The sequence below is a fragment of the Platichthys flesus genome, chromosome 5 (assembly GCF_949316205.1).
Source record: "Platichthys flesus chromosome 5, fPlaFle2.1, whole genome shotgun sequence".
In the NCBI taxonomy this organism is placed as follows: domain Eukaryota; kingdom Metazoa; phylum Chordata; class Actinopteri; order Pleuronectiformes; family Pleuronectidae; genus Platichthys; species Platichthys flesus.
In genome coordinates this window covers 9,405,675-9,429,716 of record NC_084949.1, presented here as the reverse complement: position 1 = coordinate 9,429,716, position 24,042 = coordinate 9,405,675, and the positions used below count along the sequence as shown (strand labels likewise).

General features: G+C 42.1%; 1 protein-coding gene across 2 annotated transcripts in view; it reads right to left on the bottom strand.

The window, feature by feature from the left end:
* Positions 1-12,464: 12,464 nt before the first annotated feature.
* Positions 12,465-24,042, bottom strand: part of LOC133954457 (deleted in malignant brain tumors 1 protein-like) — a 31,100-nt gene continuing 19,522 nt past the window's right edge. Inside the window, exons 3-16 of one of the 2 annotated variants that reach the window (XM_062388891.1) lie at positions 21,637-21,951; positions 21,131-21,445; positions 19,718-20,158; positions 19,212-19,526; positions 18,155-18,595; positions 17,649-17,963; positions 16,236-16,676; positions 14,526-15,050; positions 14,018-14,226; positions 13,646-13,794; positions 13,179-13,421; positions 12,907-13,066; positions 12,729-12,804; positions 12,465-12,626 (exon numbers count right to left, since the gene is read on the bottom strand). In XM_062388891.1, coding sequence (XP_062244875.1) covers positions 12,607-12,626; positions 12,729-12,804; positions 12,907-13,066; positions 13,179-13,421; positions 13,646-13,794; positions 14,018-14,226; positions 14,526-15,050; positions 16,236-16,676; positions 17,649-17,963; positions 18,155-18,595; positions 19,212-19,526; positions 19,718-20,158; positions 21,131-21,445; positions 21,637-21,951 — 3,965 coding nt within the window. In that variant the 3' untranslated portion in view covers positions 12,465-12,606. The remainder of the gene's footprint in view (positions 12,627-12,728; positions 12,805-12,906; positions 13,067-13,178; positions 13,422-13,645; positions 13,795-14,017; positions 14,227-14,525; positions 15,051-16,235; positions 16,677-17,648; positions 17,964-18,154; positions 18,596-19,211; positions 19,527-19,717; positions 20,159-21,130; positions 21,446-21,636; positions 21,952-24,042) is intronic. The other variant, XM_062388892.1, reaches the window with a different exon arrangement.

The following is a 24,042-nucleotide window of genomic DNA, read 5'->3' as shown; positions in this document are numbered from 1 at the left end:
AATTCCTGATCTGGATCCATACAGAATTTAATGGGTCGCTATGCATGATAAAACTGAAAATGGACGCCACTGAATGAATTATCTTTGAAGTTAGGAGTGCAATGTAAAGATCAAATAACAGCGGATTACATTTCCCAATTTCTCAAAATGATTGATTGTTTTTATTATATGGACACACCAAGTCTTATCACCAATTACTGGATACTCTGTGCTGCTGCATGTATTGCTTGTCTAGTGTACTGTTTCATAAACTCACTTCCCTTTTTAAGTTTTATTACTACAAGGTAAATGTTTGACTCAGCGTTAGGTGCTTAACTGGAAGAAGAATGTGCTAAAAATGTTTTCCTCGAACTCGATGTTGGTAAGTGTGTTCTAAGTGTTCCTGAAAGGGAGAGACAAAGCAGTTCACAAAAGGGTTAAACATCTTTGCTACGTGAATCCAACTTTGAGTGATATCCTGATAAAGGGTTTGCACAGCTCTCAAATGAATCATCTTAATAACTTCCTTTATACAGGAACCTTCACAAACAGTGATTAGTAAGAGGAGCTTGACATCATTCCTTCACTAAGACAACTTTTATTCACACCTTAATGAAAAAGTATTTTTACAGCTCTTAGAACAATATTATAAACAACTTTATTTACAAAGGGCCTTTAAAAACAGGGATCACAAAGTGCTTAGAGTGACACTGATAACAGCAACTAATCAATAAAAGCAATCATAAGACAGCATCATAAAAAATCTGTAATTACAGATACAATTTACAATAAAAAGAAAAAGACGACATCACATAAAAGCAAAGAAATACAAAGAATATAAGCAGTAAACAAAGAGAGTCTGTAAAAATAGGTTTTAAGAATTGATTCAAAAGACTGAATTAGCTAACCACACCCCCGTATGGAGGTTGATCTTCATTCTGATAAGACAAATAATCAAATGATCAAAACTGAAAGTATAGAGCAAATATCATCCCTTTGGACTTACGTTCATTTTCAGATTCTTTTCACGTTTCTTTATGGGACTGGCACAGGGTAGTGATAGGAGGTTTGGTTATGAATCAGCATTTGTTTTTCGGTTGGCAAAATTACACACAAACTACGGTATGGGTCAGGGAGGAAACTACTTCATTTCGATGCTGATCCAGGAAAGGGAAGTTTTCCAAATTTTCACTGATTTCTCAGAGAATAATTCGGAGAGGAAAAATGACTGTGTTTGACATTGTGTGGTTGAAACCTGTTTTGTAGTTGAAACCTGTTTGGTAGTTGAAAATGAAGTTTTTGTAGACCTGTTTAAAGACTTTTATGACCTGTCTACTTAATTAATGACCTGAACTGTTTATGATCTTACTGGATACTCTGTGCTGCTGCATGTATTGCTTGTCTAGTGCACTGCTTCAAAACTCACTTCCCTTTTTAAGTTTTATTACTACAAGGTAAATGTTTGACTCAGCGTTAGGTGCTTAACTGGAAGAAGAATGTGCTAAAAATGTTTTCCTCGCACTCGATGTTGGTAAGTGTGTTCTAAGTGTTCCTGAAAGGGAGAGACAAAGCAGTTCACACACCCCCTGAAGGTTAGATGCTATTCACAAAAGGGTTAAACATCTTTGCTACGTGAATCCAACTTTGAGTGATATCCTGATAAAGGGTTTGCACAGCTCTCAAATGAATCATCTTAATAACTTCCTTTATACAGGAACATTCACAAACAGTGATTAGTAAGAGGAGCTTGACATCATTCCTTCACTAAGACAACTTTTATTCACACCTTAATGAAAAAGTATTTTTACAGCTCTTAGAACAATATTATAAAAAACTTTATTTACAAAGGGCCTTTAAAAACAGGGATCACAAAGTGCTTAGAGTGACACTGATAACAGCAACTAATCAATAAAAGCAATCATAAGACAGCATCATAAAAAATCTGTAATTACAGATACAATTTACAATAAAAAGAAAAAGACGACATCACATAAAAGCAAAGAAATACAAAGAATATAAGCAGTACACAAAGAGAGTCTGTAAAAATAGGTTTTAAGAATTGATTCAAAAGACTGAATTAGCTAACCACACCCCCGTATGGAGGTTGATCTTCATTCTGATAAGACAAATAATCAAATGATCAAAACTGAAAGTATAGAGCAAATATCATCCCTTTGGACTTACGTTCATTTTCAGATTCTTTTCACGTTTCTTTATGGGACTGGCACAGGGTAGTGATAGGAGGTTTGGTTATGAATCAGCATTTGTTTTTCGGTTGGCAAAATTACACACAAACTACGGTATGGGTCAGGGAGGAAACTACTTCATTTCGATGCTGATCCAGGAAAGGGAAGTTTTCCAAATTTTCACTGATTTCTCAGAGAATAATTCGGAGAGGAAAAAAGACTGTGTTTGACATTGTGTGGTTGAAACCTGTTTTGTAGTTGAAAATGAAGTTTTTGTAGACCTGTTTAAAGACTTTTATGACCTGTCTACTTAATTAATGACCTGAACTGTTTATGATCTTGAACTGTGTGTGACCTGAAAACTTTAAGACCTGTTTATCACTTATTTCTTCTCCAAAGAACTGAATTTATGTCTGCTCTATCTCCAAAGGAAACATGTAAATCATTTATTCCTGTGTTTTAATGCCCGTTTCCAACTGCGCCTACAGAACCAGTCTGACTGGCTTAGACAAACAGCCTTTGTTCTCCTATATCAGATCCCTGCATTTGACTGTTTTCCATCTTCACGCTAAGATCCCTGTGACTCTCTGTGTTGATCCTTTCTGCAGAAAGCCCCTATTAAATACACAACAACAAATCTGGTGTTTCAGCCTCTTGTATTTTCAAAATTCCTTAACAAATTAAAATATAATCTGAGATGTTTAGGTGACTGATAATTATGAGTGTGTTAAACTCTGTGAAAATCCATGAAATTATCTAGTGAATTTAAATGAAACAAATCAGACTGTTGGCATTGGTGAAGGTATGAATTTGACTGAGTGACTTTCTAGTTGTTTTAGCGATGTCGCCTGAAACAACGAACCCTAACCCTAACTATTCCAGATGCTTCACTGAGTTTTTGCATTTGTTCTGTCCAGGATACTAATTCCATTTTGATATACATGTGTCTTCCACTTTCTTTGTGGGGTTTGAATTTTCTCCTTGTGTCTGTGTCGGTTTTCTCTTTGGCTTGAACCTCGCTGCAACCCTTAAAGGAGAAACAGGATTGATGGTAAATGTACGATTGTGCAGCTTCACTATGACTCAAAGATTGTTGCACATACAGACACTCAAACACAAAAAAATACACTTTATATTCCCTAACAATCTTTGAAAAGTTGAATAGTTATATTTTATATAACAGTTATCATTGAAACCTATGAATAAAATATTGGGATACTGTAATGGCAGCTCTCAGAGGGAGTGCTCTGTTAGTGAAAAATACAGATTTCCGACACATAAAACTCTTTGAAACATATTATAAGACGTCTGGTCCCATGTTTCAGAGCACAGGTAACTTTGAGATGAAATGTTGAAGATTGCACAATCATCTCCAGAGTAAGGGTTTGCAGATACAAAGTGCAAGGAAGGGCAACAGGTTCTAATGAGGGGGAAAGGGTGACATCTCTGGCCACTGGATAACTGACTGAAAGTAAATGGAGGTAGTTTGTCACTTTTTGACATAATCACATATCACAAAGTTCACCAATCGATATTGGTGCAACACTGCAACTGTCCACTATCAAACATGTTCACCCCTGACTGTGATTGGACAGTACTGTGTCAGTCCTCCAGGAGGCGTCCTGACTCCACTCGCAGCAGCGCGCCTCCACACTGTCTGTGCACCTGAGGCCCTTACAGATCAGCCACTAAGAGAACCTCCAGAACAGAGGGCTGAGGGAGTGTGTGAGAAAGACACAATAACTCTATATCTAGTTTGCTGTGGTTGTTATAAAACTGAATTCTGGCCCGAAATAATAATCTCACCTGTAATCTGGATGATTCAAACTGCCCTAAGTCTCTAATCATCTTTTTAGACAGATAATCATATTTCTCTGAAATATTTTCATGTGACCGTAAATTAAAGAAGAGGTGAGGCTTAAAACATGATATCAAAATGATATAAAATTTACTTCATACAGCAAAACCAATTTAAAAAAAGCATCAGTCATTATATGTTGGACGGTGTTAATATTGTGACCACATACAAATCAATGTAAAATCATATTTCATTCATTGAATAACAGTGGAAGTTCAGAAACCTCAGCTGAGTACGCGGTCCTTCATGTGTGGCCCAGGAGCTGGCCAAAGGGCTCAAAGGCAGATCCAGAGCTTCAGGAGCATATACATCATTCTGTTAACTGTACTTATATACAGTGAAGAGGTCTTATTAGCAAATTACTCTCTTGTGCCTTTTGAGACAATAGCACCTTAGTTGTGGAACACCCGACCTACATCAAGGTTTGCTGATTCTGTGGAATCATTTAAAAACCACAAACCTGTTTAAAAAGGTGTTCAGGTCACTTAAGTTGACCAGATCTGTCTCTGTATGCACTTTACTGGACACTATATAGTTATTTTGTATTGTATTTGTTTGTCTTTTGTTTTTACGTTTTGTACGGTGTAACTTGTTTTTTTCTCGGCCCTGCAAAGCACTTAATTACTCTCTGAAAACTGCATTGTTACTTACTTTACAGAAAACAGTGAGCAAATGAGTGTGCTGCCTTAGAAAGGATTCATGTGTTTCACAGTAGAAGCGTCCTGCACTCACTCACACACGTTCCTGCAAAGACATTTACTGCACCTTTATCTGGGGTCTGGCTGTGTTGTACAGCAGCAGGACTCCAGATACAGCCACTCCTCCGATAATACCGTAATGCACCTGCCAGAAGTTCAACAGGAACGTCACGACAAAAAGAGAAATCCCTCTCTTCTGTGATGAGCATACTCATGAGTGTTTAAATTAGCTGTTTTATTGGTTGAAAAAATAGCCAAACCAATATCAATCTTTTATGACATTGTATAATTAGACCCCAAAAGTACTACATTAACTTTCTGTGTTCACATGCTGGGCATATCTAATCATGATCTTATCCACATGCGCGCACACACACACCAATACCCGCCCCCCTGTACTGGCTTTTGAAGAAACAGGGGAAAGTTTTGGGAGAAAATTTGATATCACGGATAACCACAAAAGGGTGGAAGAGAGTTTTAGTGAGTGTTGACTCACCAGTGATGATCCATCCAGCGGGAGTACAGACACCAGTCTGGGAGTTCACTGCTTTCCCGACGTATTTTCATTACTTTGAGTATTTTGTAATTTGTATTTGATAGGGCCGATAAAAAATCGAACGTAATTTGTAACAAATTACTCTAGAGTGGAGTAACTTTGTATTTAAAATACTCAAAATACTTTCTGTACGAATCAAAAAACAGTTCACGAGCATGCATCAATTAACAACATGCAGTGAATGAACAGAAGAGAAATCTAAATCAAATCAATATTTGGTGTGACCACCCTTTGCCTTCAAAAGAGCATCAATTCGTCTAGGTAGACTTGCACACAGTTTTTGAAAGAACTTGGTTGGTAGGTTGTTCCTGACATCTTGGAGAACTAACCACAGATGTTCTGTGGATGTAGGCTTCCTCAAATCCTTCTGTCTCTTCGTTGTAATCCCATACAGACTCGATGATGTTGAGATCAGGGCTCTGTGGGGGCTATACCATCACTTCCAGGACTTCTTGTTCTTCTTTACTCTGAAGATAGTTCTTAATGACATTGGCCGTATGTTTGGGGTTGTTGTCGTGCTGCAGAATAAATTTGGGGCCAATCATATGCCTTCCTGATGGTATTGCATGATGGATAAGTATCTGCCTGTATTTCTCAGAATTGAGGATACCATTAATCCTAACCAAATCTCCAACTCGATTTGCAGAAATGCAGCCCCAAACTTGCAAGGAACCTCCACCATGCTTCACTGTTGCCTGCAGACACTCATTATTGTACCTCTCTCCAGCCCTTCGGCGAACAAACTGCCTTTTTCTACAGCCAAATATTTCGACTTTTGACTCATCAGTCCAGAGCACCTGCTGCCATTTGTCTGCAGCCCAGTTCCTATGTTTTCGTGCATATGTAACGGTGTAAATATGTTGTTAGTTAAATCCTGTTCAATGTGGGACAGCAGTCACTGTTTTTATGTATTTCTTTTATTTTGCCGTGTCTTTTATTTTGAAAACCTATCGCGGGAGCTTCTGGGGGATTAAGTCTGGCGCACTTTGTTTTTACCGCAGAAGCAGGTGCTCGCGCTAACGATGACTGGCTGTTTGTCCCATATATGTTGCAGGTTGCAGAATAAAGTTACACTGCTTCCATTAAACCTGACTCCAGTGAAGTACATAGAAATAGCAGCAGAGCAAAACAGAGACCGTCACACATAGTTGAGTCGCTTGGCCTTGTTTCCATGTCGGAGGTATGGCTTTTTGGTTTCAACTCTTCCATGAAGACCACTTCTGATCAGAGTTCTCTGGACAGTAGATGGGTGTACATGGGTCCCACTGGTCTATGCCAGTTCTGAACTGATGGCACTGCTGGACATCTTCCGATTTCGAAGGAGAAATAAGCTTGATGTATTTTTCATCTGCTTGCACTAAGTTTCCTTGGCCGACCACTGCGTCTATGATCCTTAATGTTGCCCGTTTCTTTGTGCTTCTTCAAAAAAGCACATGAACAGCACATCTGGAAACCCATGTCTGCTTTGAAATCTTTGTCTGGGAGAGACCTTGCTGATGCAGTATAACAACCTTGTGTCTTGTTGCTGTGCTCAGTCAGTGCTCAGTCTGACCACTAAGATGGCGCCGTGTAAGGCTGCTTCGGTGATTAGGTGCGCGATGTTTTGTCTTGTTTTGTTAGTTTATTCAGTTTTCTGCCTAAAAACCGGGAGCTCTTACACCAGAGAGATGCTCATGAATATCAGGGACATAACTCCTGATAATTTATTACCGAGCCGGGGCTCTTGTGCGTCTCCGCCAGCGGGGACTTCGCACAGCGCTTCCGAGTATATTCCTCTCCAACGTGCGCTCACTCTGCAACAAGCTGGACGAACTCCAGCTATTAGTTAGTAAAAACAGAGACTTCTCCTCATCTTCCGTGCTGTGCTTCACGGAGACGTGGCTGTGTGGATCTGTACTGGACTCTGCGCTGCAGCTGGCTGGGTTCCAACTTTTCCGAGCGGACCGCAACACGGAGCTCTCCGGCAAAACGAAAGGTGGAGGTATCTGCTTTTACACTAACTCTGGCTGGTGCAACGATGTGACAGTGATTCAACAGCATTGTTCTCCTGATCTGGAATATGTTTTCATTCACTGCAAACCCTTCTACTACCCCCGTGAGTTCGCTTCATTCATTCTGGTCGGTGTTTACATCCCACCGCAGGCTAACGTGCAAGAGGCACAACGCATGCTCGCTGATCAGATACTGTGTGTGGAGCGGACTAACCCGGACTCCTTAGTTATTGTCCTCGGGGACTTTAACAAAGAAAATCTCACCCGTGAACTCCCCAAATATAAAAAATTTATTAAATGCCCGACCAGAGAGGAGAAAATTCTTGATCACTGTTACACCACAGTAAGCAGTGCTTATCACGCCGTCCCCCGGGCTGCACTGGGACTCTCGAACCGTCATGGTCCATTTGATTCCTGCATACAGGCAGAAATAAAAACTCTGTAAACCTGTTGTGAGGACTTCAAAGTTGTGGACCAGTGAAGCTGTGGAGGATCTTCAGGCGTGTTTTGACTGTACAGATTGGGATGTGTTCAGGACTGCTACTAATAGTCTGGATGAGTACACAGAGGCTGTGACTTCTTATATCAGCTTCTGTGAGGACAGCTGTGTTCCATCACGCACCAGGGTGATTTACAATAATGACAAACCCTGGTTCACAGCTAAACTCAAAAAGTTAAGGTTGGAGAAGGAAGAGGCGTTTAGGAGCGGGGATAGAGTCAGGTTTATAGAGTCGAAATACAGGTTTTTACCAAAGAGGTGAGAGAAGCTAAACGACTGTACTCTGAGAAACTTCAAAAACAGTTCTCAGCCAATGACTCTGCCTCTGTCTGGAGAGGGCTTAGGCAGATTACAAATTGCAAGCCCAGAGCCCCCCACTCCACTAACGACTCACGCCTGGCCAACGACTTGAACGAGTTTTACTGTCGCTTTGATGGACAATAGGAAAGTCCTGAAATCATCCCCCATGACACCACACTCCAGCCCATCAGCCGCAGCTCCCCCACCAAAGCAAGGGCCTGCACCTCTACACGACTTCCAACCCCAGTGACGACTCTCTCCATCCTGGAGAGGGACGTCAACAGCCTCTTCAAGAGACAGAACCCACGCAAAGCAGCCGGGCCAGACTCTGGCTCTCCATCAATCCTGAAGCACTGTGCTGATCAGCTGTCTCCGGTGTTTACTGACATTTTTAACACCTCACTGGAGACATGTCACGTACCAGCCTGCTTCAAGACCTCCACCATCATCCCTGTCCCCCAAAAAAACAAGATCGCTGGACTCAACGATTACAGACCCGTCGCCCTGACCTCTGTGGTGATGAAGGCATTTGAGCACCTCCTGCTGTTCCACCTCAAAGCGATCACTGACCCTCTCCTGGACCCCCTGCAGTTTGCCTACAGAGCCAACAGGTCTGTAGAAGATGCAGTCAACATGGCCCTTCACTTCATCCTCCAGCACCTGGACTCATCAGGAACCTACACCAGGATCCTGTTTGTGGACTTCAGCTCTGCCTTCTAACACTGTCTGACAGGAGGCAACGCGTGAGGCTGGGTAAGTATGTCTCTGAATTCAGATCTATTAGCACCGGTTCCCCTCAAGGCTGTGTTCTTTCACCTCTTCTATTCTCCCTGTATACAAACAGCTGCACCTCCAGTCACCAGTCCATCAAACTCCTGAAGTTCGCGGATGACACCACCCTCATTGGGTTCATCTCTGATGGGGACGAGTCCGCCTACAGGTGGGAGATTGACCATCTGGTGACCTGGTGTGACCAGAACAACCTGGAGCTCAACACGCTGAAAACAGTGGAGATGGTTGTGGACTTCAGAAGGATCCAAGCCTCTGCCCACCCCCATCACCCTGAGAGACGCCTAAGTCGTCACTGCGGAGTCCTTCCGCTTCCTCAGCACCATCATCTCCCAGGACCTCAAGTGGGAGCTGAACATCAGCTCAATCACCAAAAGAGGGCAACAGAGGATGTTCTTCCTGCGGCAGCTGAAGAAATTCAACCTGACAAAGTCCATGATGGTGCACTTCTACACCTGCATCATCGAGTCCATCCTCACCTCCTCCATCACCATCTGGTTCGCTGCTGCCACCGCTAACGACAAAAGGAGGCTGCAGCGTATCATCCGTTCTGCTGAGAAGGTGATCGGCTGCAATCTGACATCTCTACAGGACCTGTTTTCCTCTAGGTCCCTGAGGCTTGCAGGCCAGATTGTGGCTAATACTTCCCACCCGGGTCACAAACTGTTTGAGGTTCTACCCTCGGGCAGGAGGCTACGGTCCATCAGGACCAAAACCGCCCGCCACAAGACCAGCTTCTTCCCGGCTGCCGTTGGCCTCATCAACAAGGCCCGGGACCCCCACCTGACTCAGACTTTTATTCCACCCCCACACCTCAAGGATGTGTTAAATTAATAAATTAACACATTATCTCATATTATATTATACTGTATTACATTGCATATTGCAATCGGACACTGTTTACTGTTTTGCATTTTGCATTTCACTTTTTACTTCACTTTTTATATCTTTTATCTTTCATATATTTTTATTCAGAAATGTTTATGTCAAAATAAATGCTACTTTGTATAAATATTGGAAAAAAGTGAATAAATAAGAAGTAAACAGTGAGTAAATATATACTGGTTTTCTATTTTTTATTGCTTTTCCTATGTATGTTGTATTTATTGCGTTTTATGTTTCTATGTTCATTGTATGCACCAATAACCAGAGCAAATTCCTTGTAGGTGTAAACCTACTTGGCAATAAAATACTTCTGATTCTGATTCTGATTCCTGCCATGGTGTATGACCTGTGACATCAAATTGTCTTTCACAACCTCACATTGGTAGCAGAGTTTGAAGCCTCCTACACAGCTGTTTCTGTTTCAGTTAATGACTATGTTTCAACCTACATGTGAAATTGATGATCATTAGCACCAGTTTGATATAAATGGTTGATCATACACCTGACTATAATCCTACAAAATCCCTGACTTGTGCAAGTGTACCTATAGGAATTGATGCTGGTTTGAAGGCAAAGGGTAGTAACACCAAATTTTGATTTGATTTAGATTTTTATGTTTTCGCTCACTTTGCATTTCTGCTATACCAAAATGTGAGAAAACGGAAAATCCAGAAAAATGTATTGTATTTTGTTACATTTTCTGGCACCAGTATTTTGTATTTTTTTTGGATACATTTATTTGAGGGGTATTTTGTATTTGTATCAAAATACATGTTGATTTTTTTTTGCCCATCCCTGTATATACGTGATAGCGCTCTCTCTCTCTCTCTCTCTCTCTCTCTCTCTCTCTCTCTCTCTCTCACACTCACTCACTCACACACACACACACACACGTTCTCATACACAGACACACAGACACCTCCCAAAGCTGCTGGTGATAGGGTACGCTGACACAAAGAAGCCCATGATGTTGGTCACACAAATTGCCAGCAGTCTACTGGTTGGCATCAATCCTGTAGTAGTGATGTGTCATTCGTGAACGATTCGTTCATTTTGAACAAATCCTTACAAGGACTCGGGAGTAACGAGTCCTTGTAAGGATTGTGATAACCGTATGCATCCCACGAAAACGCTATGAAGGAGGCAGCAAAAGGGCCAATACCTACAGTCCTGCTCACCATTATTGGCACCCCTGCATTTTTTGCATAACCTGTACAATATCTTCAGAAATAAATGGAAATTTATATCATCAGGATCTTTTAATTGGAGGTCCAAAGTAATTTAACAAAGAAAATTGTTTTTTTCAACTTACATATTGTAATTTCAAAGAAGAAACAGAAAAAACATAATGTGCAGCAATAACAGCACCCCTCTTTAATATTTCGCTGCACACCCTTTGGCAGTGATGACAGCCTCCAAACGTTTCTTGTAGCCATCTATAAGCTTCTTGCACTTCTCAGCTGGTATTTTCTCTTCCACTCTTCCTTTGCAATTTGTTCAAGCTCTTGAAAGTTTGCAGGGTTCTTTTCCCAAATAGCAGATTTCAGCTCACCCCAAAGATTTTCAATTAGATTGAGATCTGGACTCATTGCTGGCCATTTTAAAACAGTTAATTTTTTCCTTTTCAACCATTCCTGCTTTGGGTCTTTGTCTTACTGGAGGACCCGTGATCTTCGAATCAAACAAAGTTTTTCTTACACTGTGTAGGACATTTCGCTCTAAAATCTCTTGATAATTCTCTGATATCATGACTCCTGTGATACGGTCAAGGCCTCCAGTGCCAGATGCAGCAAAGCAGCCCCACATTAATATGGACCCTCGGCCTTCTCCCATAAAGCCCTGTTGGTGTGCGGCGTATGGTACTTGTTGAAACCACGACCCCTGACTCTTCCAGGATGGCCTTCAGGTCTTTGGATGTTTGACGTGGTGTTTTTTCCACCATTCGCACCAACCTTCGAAGACTGTTCTCATCAATTTTTCTCTTCTCCCCACGTCCAGGGAGGTTCTTGACAGTTCCATGCTTGGCAAACTTCTTAATAACATTACACACTGTTGAAACAGGGATAGCAAGGTCTTTGGAGGTCTTTTGTATGCTAATAAAAGCCCTTATGATGTCCTCAGACAGCTCCTTAGTCTTCACCATTGTGACAAAGGAACAGGGAATAACAGGTGGCTTTTTAAAACATGGAAGTCATCATTCATTGGCTAATTCATGTCACATGGGCACAGACAATTTATCACAGGTTATTCTCATTTGTGATTTACCAAAGGTGAGTTATAATGTGTTTCCATACTGATTTACAGCAAAGGGTGACAATATTAGTGACACAGCAAGCTTTATGTTTTTCATCTCTGCTGTACATCTACCAGCAGAGGGTCTTCAGAGGAGCCAGCAACACAGCCAAAGACCCCGCTCAGCATCACATCCTTGCACCAGTCTGCAATGCAGGACTCCACGAATCAAAGACAGATTCTACCTTAAGACCATAAAACTGATAAACAACTCCAAACACTGCAATTGTCTTCCCCAGTGACAACTTGATCTACTGACTTTGTGTCTTTGCACAACAGACTATATGCACACTGGCTTTTGCACATTCCCTTTAACCACTGTTATTGACTGCCTCAGTATGTATGGATGTATATTTATGTTGTGCTTGATGAGTTGATATTAAAGTGCATTTATTTAAACTACATATGAAAATAAACAAAGAAGAAGAAAATCACTCTGACCTTGATTTTTATTTTCTTCAATCATTTCACAGCTCATTACACAGCTAATACGATTCAATTATGCAATGTAACATGTTTTTTTTTCATCGATTTATGAATGACGTGTTTGTATTATTATTATATGTTACCAGCTCACTCAGGTGACTTGTACCCTGAAGATAAAGAAGAAAGATTAAAAAAACATGGTGATTCATTCTGTATTGATTATTGTGTTGACACATCAATCCTGAGAGCTCATAGTTAATCATACTCACAAGTGATTGGTCCAATGGTGAGGGGCTTCAGAGGAGCAGAGCTGGAAACAGAGCGAGATGTCCTTCTTCTGCAAGACTATGAAAAGGAGGGGGAATAACAGATCCAATCAAAACCAGTGCAAAGCTGCAGTGACTATTGGTCGATAATGCTATTGATAATGTGAAACCTGTGACGTACTGGGGCACAGCGGGAGCTCCTCTGGTCACACAGGCTGAGGCTGCAGTGGAGGTACATGTCACTGTTTTCACCGTGGATCAGGAACAACACGGCGGAGAAACAAGCCTGTCGGGATGTGCCGCTCTCGATCACTTCCACTTGCTGTCGGTCAGTGGGGCACCTGGCAGTGAGGATGGAGCATGTCATATGGGCCATTATACATCACATCATACACAGTCTTTCACCCCATTTCCATTATAAACCACAGCGCAATGACGAAGAGGGACACTTACTTGTTCTGGATGAAAAAGTATCGTGCAGTATCATTGGGGTTTGATGAGTCAGAGGCGTAGCAGTTCTCCAGGACAACTGCAAAGCTTGGGTCTCTGACTAAAACAGAGACGCCCACATGCAGAGGTGAGCCCACAGGGAGCGTGATCAAGCCAGATGGATAAGGCTGAGTGAAGCTGGAGGTGTGGAACAGAGATATGGAGGCTCGAGCTTTGCTCCCTACGCCTGAGAGGCCAACTGGAAACCTGTCAAAAATATAAGCCTTGTTATTATGATGACCTTAAATCCTACACAGGTGACATTGATGTGTCCTGGAGGTATAAAGCCACTGTGGCAAACAGCAGTGCATGCTTACGCTGACATGATTGGTTAAAAGTAGAAGACTAGACCAATTTTCACCAGGTTCGTCTTGTCTATTTTACAACTGTAAAAAGTGAGTGATTGTAGTATTCAATAAAAAAGTACTTACGGCAGCACTGGTCTGACTGCCACATTCATGCTGGTGTCTGTGTCGAGGGGATACGCACAGGAGAAGGGAAGACTCACAGGTCGTGAGAAGGACACATTTCCTCGGTAGAGAAATAAAACGTTGGAGTAGATGGCATGTGTACGGTTGGTCTGAAAGACAGAGAGTGGTTCAATTAACAGTCACAAGAAGCTCTATTACAGATTGAGTGGTTTTGTCATAAAGGCAGAAGATCTGGGTTTAAGATATTGTCTCTGCAAGTTCCTTCTAATCTGAGCTCCTTGCAGAGGAGTACATATGGGAACCAATAGCTAAGTCTTAATTATCGTAATAATAAATGAATGGACAAAACTTGAAAATTAATAAAGTATTTACCATCAGTGTGTTTCCACAGGCACCTGCCTGAGCGTCCACCTCGTACCAAACTACATCATTATGCATTCTGACCCAGGAGCAGTTGCGAACTACCAGGTTTCCAGAGAGTGGGTTCAAATCCTTGGAAGTTATGGCAGCCATATTTAGCCCTATTTGGATTTTATCACGTCCACAGATGAACTGAGGAGGCTGGAGTGGAGGGCGTTGGACTACAGAAAAAGTTTTAAAAAGTCAGTAAATGAAAGCGTGCACAGAAGAAGATGAGATGGTAAATACCAGATGAGACCAAGACAAGATCTTCAATTAACATGTTACTGTGTGTAATAAGCAATAATATATGAAAGCTTGTAAAATATAAGCAGTACACGTACATTTTCAGATTACACTTGCATCTTCATAATGTCTACAGTTGTGGACCCCGAACCCTGGATGTCTGCATATTTCTGTTCTATAGTGTTATGCTATGCTATCTGACTTATTTGCTTTAAATCTACAAATAAACATTTACCCTCACAGACGACACCAGCATCCTCCCAGTGACCACAGTTGTGAGATCCAATTCCTGGGTGCAGGCAATCGGTCAGGCTTGATTCGCTGCCAGAGCAATCGACATTGTCCAACCAGATGGGTCCACTGCCCTGTCCAAACCGTGCACGTTGTGGTGCTGACAGGACCCTGCCACAACCCAGCTGTCTGCACACCACCTGAGCATCAACCAGGTCCCAGTTTTCATCACACACCGTCCCCCACTGTCCACGGAGGAAGATCTCTACTCTGCCAGAGCAGGAGCTGTTTCCTCCATTGGCCAGGCGGACCTGTCCCTCGACTCCTGTGCTGTTGTCCACTGCTGTTGTTCCAGAGGTGCCAGATGTGAGCGTTGCATAGGGGGAAGAATGTGTGGCAGGTAAATCTGTGGCATGGTGCACTGCTGCTGTTGTTCCAGGGGTGCCAGATGTGAGTGAAGCAGAGGGGAAGGTCTGAGATCCTGGATCAGGTGTTGTTGGTGAAAATGTGGAGTTTGGACCTGGGTCAACTGAGAGAAAAATCTATGTGAACCAAGAAGACAACAACAGCATGCACCTTCATCAATATTAATGTGGAAAACTTTTTTTTTTATTATCTCTGACCAGGATGTTATGTGTTCACACCTGATTATATGTTTGTTTGTACGCAAGATTGCGCAAAAAAAACTACCGATCAGTTTTCTACAAAACTTGGTGGAAGAATGTGATATGGGTCAGGGAAGAACCACTTGTATTCTGGAGCAGATTCAGAACAGGGGTCACATCGAGCAGGGTTTTTTTCACTTTCTTTAACTTTGCAAAATTGGTTGTTTTTCAACATTTTGACTATTTACCCAGGAAACAATTCATTGACCTTGATGAAATCCAATCTGGCACATTAAGGGAACTGATATCTATGAATATGTGACATTTGATGCAGCTCAAATTAATTTAAGGGGACTGTCGGTCCTTGGTGTTGGTACGTGCACCACTGAGTGATGTTCTAGTTGTTGGTGTATTCGTCAGCAGGATTATGAAAAAATGTACTGAACAGATTTGCACCAAACTTGGTGGAGAGCTGGGGCTTGGGCCTTGAAGAACCATTTAAGTTTTGGTGTGGATGCAGATTAAGGGTTAGATTCAGGATTTTTCGCCATTTATATTTCAACCATTAGAAATAGTCAAATATTTGTGGGATTGACTATAAGCATATGTACAGTTTGAGCTCTAGTGAAAGTAACACTAGTTAAATATATAACCGATGATGTTATCCTGAGGCACAAATATCTATTTTACTTTCTTGACATAAACATTTGCTGCACATTTGACGTATTGTGCCACAAAATAAAAATATATGTTGAAAAGTATCAATGAGGCAATTTTCCAGTCAAATATGAGCAATAAAAACTGAACCCAACTTTAAATATATATAAACATTTACTGTTACAGATGATGCTGGCATCTTCACTATGTCCACAGTTGTGGACACCAAACCCTAGATGTCTGCAGTCTGTTATCGATGGTTCCCTTCCTGAACAAATGACGTCGTCCAACCAGATGGGTCCACTGCCCTGTCCAAAAGCAGCATTTGGCAGTGCTGAACGAGCCCTGCCATCAGCGTGAAGCACATATTCCATATTTCTGTTCTACAGTGTTATCCTATGTTGTCTGACAGGGAGATTTCATTGGTTTTAAATCTACAAATAAGCATTTACCTTCACAGACAACACCAGCATCCTCGATGTGACCACAGCCGTGAGTTCCAATCCCTCGGTGCCGGCACTCGGTCAGCTTTGATTCGCTGCCAGAGCAATCGACATTGTCCAACAAGATGGGTCCACTGCCCTGTCCAAACCGTGCACTTTGTGGTGCTGACAGGACCCTGCCACAACCCAGTTGTCTGCACACCACCTGAGCATCAACCAAGTCCCAGTGGTCATCACACACCGTCCCCCACTGTCCACGGAGGAAGATCTCTACTCTGCCAGAGCAGGAGCTGTTTCCTCCATTAGCCAGGCGGACCCGTCCCTCGTCTCCTGTGGTGTGGTGCACTGCTGTTGTTCCAGGGGTGCCAGATGTGAGTGCAGCAGAGGTGAAGGTCTGAGATCCTGGATCAGCTGTGGTTGGTGAAACTGTGGAGTTTGGTCCTGGTTGAACTGAAAGAAAAATATATGTGAACCCATAAGACCAAAACAGCTTCCACCTGCATAAATATTAATAAGGAAAACATCTTTTTAATTTCTCTGACCAGGAGGTTATGTGTTCACACCTGTTTATATGTTTGCTTGTAAGCAAGCTTATGCCAAAAATACTGAACAGATTTCCACAAAACTTGGTGGAAGAATGTGATATGGGTCAGGAAAGAACCACTTGTATTTTGGAGCAGATTCAGCTCAGGGGTCACATCCAGCTGTTTTTTTTTCACTTTGTCTAACTTTGTGAAATAGGTCGGTTTTCAAAATGTTGACTATTTACCCAGGAAACAATTCATTGACCTTGATGAAATCCAATCTGGCACATTAAGGTAACTGATATCTACGAAGTTGTGAAATTTGATGCAGCTCAAATTAATTTAAGGGGACTGTCGGTCCTTGGTGGTGGTACATTCGCCACTGAGTGATGTTCTAGTTGTTGGTATATTCCTCAGCAGGAATATGCAAAAAACTACTGAACTGATTTCAACCTAACTTGTTGGAGAGCTGGGGCGTGGGCCTGGAAAAACCATGTACGCTTTGGTGTGGATGCAGATAAGGTTTGATGAGGATCTTTTTCCAATTTCTGTCACTATGTTTTGTTATACAGTTTAATAATTTAGGTTATCAGAAACCTTCCTTTTTTTCTTTTATATTTCTACCTTTAGAAATAGACAGATACGTGTGGGATTGACTGTAAGCAGAGGTACAGTTGGTGCTCTACTGAGTGTCACTCTAGATAAAGATATAATCAATGATGTTATCCTGAGGCACAAAACTCTATTTTACTTTCTTGACATAAACATATACTGCACATTTGACGTATTGTGCCATTAAATAATAATATATGTTGAAATGTATCAATGAGGCAATTTTACAGTCAAATGTGAGCAATAACAACTGGACCCAACATTGAATATATATATAAACATTTACTGTCACAGATGATGCTGGCATCTTCACTATGTCCACAGTTGTGGACCCCGAACCCTGGATGTCTGCAGTCTGTTATCGATGGTTCCCTTCCTGAACAAATGACGTCGTCCAACAATATGGCTCCACTGCCCGGTCCAAAAGCAGCATTTGGCAGTGCTGAACGAGCCCTGCCACAGCTCAGCTGTCTGCACACCACATTGGCATCGTTCAGGTCCCAGGAATCGTCACACACTGTCCCCCACTGTCCAGCATGGTAGATCTCCACTCTGCCAGAGCAGCGGTTGTCAGAGTTGACCAGCCTCACTGGTGAAGCAGCTACAAGAAACACATGCAACAAAATACTGTTGATTAGAGACACAGATGAAAGAGAGAGTTCAATAGGATTTCTATAAAACTCCATTGATATCAGCGTGAAGCACATATTTCACATTTCTGTTCTATAGTGTTATCCTATGTTGTGTGACAGGGAGATATCATTGGTTTTAAATCTACAAATAAGCATTTACCTTCACAGACGACACCAGCATCCTCACTGTGACCACAGCCATGAGTTCCAATCCCTCTGTGCCGGCACTCGGTCAGCTTTGATTCGTTGCCGGAGCAAGCAACATCATCCAACCAGATGGGTCCACTGCCCTGTCCAAACCGTGCACTTTGTGGTGCTGACAGAACCCTGCCACAGCCCAGCTGTCTGCACACCACCTGAGCATCAACCAGGTCCCAGTGGTCATCACACACCGTCCCCCACTGTCCACGGAGGAAGATCTCTACTCTGCCAGAGCAGGAGCTGTTTCCTCCATTAGCCAGGCGGACCTGTCCCTCGTCTCCTGTGCTGTTGTCCACTGCTGTTTTTCCAGGGGTGCCAGATGTGAGTGAAGCAGAGGTGAAGGTCTGAGATCCTGGATCAGGAGTGGTTGGTGAAATTGTGGAGTTTGGACTTGGTGGAACTGAAAGAAAAATATATGTGGATTCACAAGATAACTACAGCCTGCATCCCCATCAATATTAATGTGGAAAAACATTTTTTTTTGGTGTTACGTGCACCACTGAGTGATGTTCTAGTTGTTGGTGTATTCTTCAGCAGGATTATGCAAATAACAACTGATCTGATTTGCACCAAACTTGGTGGAGAGCTGGGGCTTGGGCCTGGAAGAACCATTAACATTTCGGTGTGGATGCAGATTAAGGGTTAGATTCAGGATTTTTTTCCACTTTCTGTAACTTTGTTTTGTACGACAGATAAATCATTAAGGTTGTCAGACCACTTCCTTTTTGTCTTTTATATTTCTACTATTAGAAATAGTCAAATATTTGTGGGATTCACTATAAGCAAAGGTACAGATTGAGCTCTAGTGAAAGTCACCCTAGTTAAATATATAACCGATGATGTCATCCTGAGGCACAAATATCTATTTTAATTTCTTGACATAAACATTTCCTGCACATTTGACGTATTGTGCCACAAAATAAAAATATATGTTGAAAAGTATCAATGAGGCAATTTTCCAGTCAAATATGAGCAATAACAACTGAACCCAACTTTAAAAATATATAAACATTTACTGTCACAGATGATGCTGGCATCTTCACTATGTCCACAGTTGTGGACCCCGAACCCTGGATGTCTGCAGTCTGTTATCGATGGTTCCCTTCCTGAACAAATGACGTCGTCCAACCAGATGGGTCCACTGCCCGGTCCAAAAGCAGCATTTGGCAGTGCTGAACGAGCCCTGCCACAGCTCAGCTGTCTGCACACCACATTGGCATCGATCAGGTCCCAGGAATCGTCACACACTGTCCCCCACTGTCCTGCATGGTAGATCTCCACTCTGCCAGAGCAGCGGTTGTCAGAGTTGACCAGCCTCACTGGTGAAGCAGCTACAAGAAACACATGCAACAAAATACTGTTGATTAGAGACACAGATGAAAGAGAAACTTCAATAGGATTTCTATAAAACTCCATTGATATCAGCATGAAGCAGAGATTCCATATTTCTGTTCTACAGTGTTATCCTATGTCGTCTGACAGGGAGATTTCATTGGTTTTAAATCTACAAATAAGCATTTACCTTCACAGACGACACCAGCATCCTCATTGTGACCACAGCCGTGAGTTCCAATCCCTCGGTGCCGGCACTCGGTTAGCTTTGATTCGCTGCCAGAGCAATCGACATTGTCCAACAAGATGGGTCCACTGCCCTGTCCAAACCGTGCACTTTGTGGTGCTGACAGGACCCTGCCACAACCCAGTTGTCTGCACACCACCTGAGCATCAACCAGGTCCCAGTGGTCATCACACACCGTCCCCCACTGTCCACGGAGGAATATCTCTACTCTGCCAGAGCAGGAGCTGTTTCCTCCATTAGCCAGGCGGACCTGTCCCTCGTCTCCTGTGGTGTTGTCCACTGCTGTTGTTCCAGGGGTGCCAGATGTGAGTGCAGCAGAGGTGAAGGTCTGAGATCCTGGATCAGCTGTGGTTGGTGAAACTGTGGAGTTTGGTCCTGGTTGAACTGAAAGAAAAATATATGTGAACCCATAAGACCAAAACAGCTTCCACCTGCATAAATATTAATAAGGAAATCATCTTTTTAATTTCTCTGACCAGGAGGATATGTGTTCACACCTGTTTATATGTTTGCTTGTAAGCAAGCTTATGCCAAAAATACTGAACAGATTTCCACAAAACTTGGTGGAAGAATGTGATATGGGTCAGGAAAGAACCACTTGTATTTTGGAGCAGATTCAGCTCAGGGGTCACATCCAACTGTTTTTTTTCACTTTGTCTAACTTTGTGAAATAGGTCGTTTTTCAAAATGTTGACTATTTACCCATGAAAACAATTCATTGACCTTGATGAAATCCAATCTGGCACATTAAGGTAACTGATATCTATGAAGTTGTGAAATTTGATGCAGCTCAAATTAATTTAAGGGGACTGTCGGTCCTTGGTGGTGGTACATTCGCCACTGAGTGATGTTCTAGTTGTTGGTATATTCCTCAGCAGGAATATGCAAAAAACTACTGAACTGATTTCAACCTAACTTGTTGGAGAGCTGGGGCGTGGGCCTGGAAAAACCATGTACGCTTTGGTGTGGATGCAGATAAGGTTTGATGAGGATCTTTTTCCAATTTCTGTCACTATGTTTTGTTATACAGTTTAATAATTTAGGTTATCAGAAACCTTCCTTTTTTTCTTTTATATTTCTACCTTTAGAAATAGACAGATACGTGTGGGATTGACTGTAAGCAGAGGTACAGTTGGTGCTCTACTGAGTGTCACTCTAGATAAAGATATAATCAATGATGTTATCCTGAGGCACAAATATCTATTTTAATTTCTTGACATAAACATATACTGCACATTTGACGTATTGTGCCATTAAATAATAATATATGTTGAAATGTATCAATGAGGCAATTTTACAGTCAAATATGAGAAATAACAACTGGACCCAACATTGAATATATATATAAACATTTACTGTCACAGATGATGCTGGCATCTTCACTATGTCCACAGTTGTGGACCCCGAACCCTGGATGTCTGCAGTCTGTTATCGATGGTTCCCTTCCTGAACAAATGACGTCGTCCAACCAGATGGCTCCACTGCCCGGTCCAAAAGCAGCATTTGGCAGTGCTGAACGAGCCCTGCCACAGCTCAGCTGTCTGCACACCACATTGGCATCGTTCAGGTCCCAGGAATCGTCACACACTGTCCCCCACTGTCCAGCATGGTAGATCTCCACTCTGCCAGAGCAGCGGTTGTCAGAGTTGACCAGCCTCACTGGTGAAGCAGCTACAAGAAACACATGCAACAAAATACTGTTGATTAGAGACACAGATGAAAGAGAGACTTCAATAGGATTTCGATCAAAACTCCATTGATATCAGCGTGAAGCACATATTCCATATTTCTGTTCTATAGTGTTATCCTATGTTGTGTGACGGGGAGACTTCATTGGCTTTAAATCTACTAAGAGCATTTACCTTCACAGATGACACCAGCATCCTCACTGTGACCACAGTCGTGAAATCCAATCCCTCGGTGTCGGCACTCGGTCAGCTTTGATTCGCTGCCAGAGCAATCGACATTGTCCAACAAGATGGGTCCACTGCCCGGTCCAAAAGCAGCTTTTTGCAGTGCTGAACGAGCGCTGCCACAGCCCAGCTGTCTGCACACAACAATGGCATCGTTCAGGTCCCAGGAATCGTCACACACTGTCCCCCATTGTCCAGCATGGTAGATCTCCACTCTGCCAGAGCAGCGGCTGTCAGAGTTGACCAGCCTCACTGGTGAAGCAGCTATAAGAAACACATGCAACAAGATCACTGCATGAAAAGAAGAGTTTGTGCCAGTACCTGTAATAGGAAATTCCGGGAGAAATTTCTGTTAACAGTTTTTTGCAGTTTTACAAGTTGGAGAATGTTGGGAGCTGACCCCCCTGCTTCTAAGCCTAGGGGAGGCTTTTCACATGCAAATGACAATGCTCTGCGCTTTACAAATGGAAATCAGGATAGTTTCCCTCGGAGCAGATAACAACTTTTTCTAAACTATCTGGCGTAAGTACACCAGGCTTAAAATAAATATAAAACCTGAAATTGTGAATTGTTCTTAAGTAAGTAAGTGTACTATAATTAATAATATTGTATACCACGAGCAAAATCAAAGCTATAAAAAAAATTACTGGAAATTCCCTCATAATTTAAACTTCTTGTTAAACTTTCTCAGTATTCCATTAAAACACTAAACACTTTTATCCAAAGCGACTTACAATATGTGCATTCAACTATGAAGGTACAAACACAGAACAGCAAAAATCATGTTAGTACATAACTTAAAACCAGAAAGAATTCCAAAGCCAGGAGGTCACCGACCTGTGTGCCACACTTCAAATAAGACTAGAAGCTACACTGGATCTCACAGGTACACACCACAGACATCTACACACTGGGGCAGATTCGGAGTCCCACAAAGAACAAACGACCCAGAGGCTGCAAAGACACATTTCAAGCTTCACCTGATTAGTTTTTCACTGGCTAGGCCAGTTGTGTTTGTACAATATTTGTGCTGTAAGTAAATAAAGCTTTGACTCAATATATACCTCGTTTATGTTTTTTCCCCTGTACAATATGTTCACATATAACATCAAGCATCGCATGAATGAATGTATAGTCTTAATTATCTGCATTGTTTTTGGTAAAGGCTTACTAATAAACTATGATATATATTATTATATACAGGGCCGGTCTTTCCTACAGGCGACATAGGCGGTTGCCTAGGGCACCATTCAGAGGGGGGCGCCAAAAACTGCGCAGAGCAAAAAATAAAATAAAATAAAATTTTTTTTTTTTTTGCTAGGCAGAGTTTTAGGCGCCCCCTTCTCTACGTGGTATGGCCAAAAATATTGTATTTAATTACTCTGACAGTAATTTAAGTAGTTTCATTAGAGAAATCAGTAAATGACAGCAGCACTCAAGTGGAACGTTTGGCACGGGAGCAGTTGCACCCCGTACTGTCAGGTTTCAGTCTGGATGAGGAACTGAATGCTCCGTGTCGTTCCTGCTGCTGCTTCCATCCTGTATTCTACAGGGTAGTAGTGGGTGAGAGTCACCTATGTTAGCTCCTAAAGCTTCGCTTGATCACCACGGGTGTCATTGAGACGTGTTGACTGGTAAAACTTAGAAACTCCGCTGGGCAGTGAGGAGAGACACTCGCGCACTCGGTGGGCGGGGCTACATTCGCCTGTATAGGGGTTTATTTTACCTGCACGTCGTCTTGCAGGCGGGTCGCGATAGTATATTGTTTACTTTACAGTGTGTAGTTCAGCTCCGACACACACAGACTCTGTAATTCATGTATTGTTATTGTGCCTTATAAAGACCAGTTATAAGCTAATGTTCAATAGGTCTATATTGTAAATGTTTATATTTCTTTATGAAAATATAAACATTTACAATATAGTTTATATGTTTGGAGGAAAGAGACACCATAATAATTGAATGTATGTTTTATGCACTTTAAAATGCAGTTACACTCAAAGAAATGCTTGTACTTGAAATTGTGTTTAATTTGAATAAGATGCAGTCTGGATGTGGAACTGAAAGCTCCGTGTCGTAACTGCGGCTGCATTCATGCTCATACTTTGACATTAAAAAAATTAATCTAACATAAGGGTAAAATGAGGCAAAAATTGAGGTACGAACCTCCTTGGTGTTGTCAGAACATGCTAGCACATTGAGGCTTATGGTTAGAGTGTGTGTGTCCAAGCAACTTCGACGAAGAAAGAAATCATTTTATAATAAGTTTTCGTATAGGTGGGGGGGGGGGGGGGGGCGCCAGGAGTGAAGCTTGCCTAGAGCGCCAAATGTGCTAGGGCCGGCCCTGATTATATA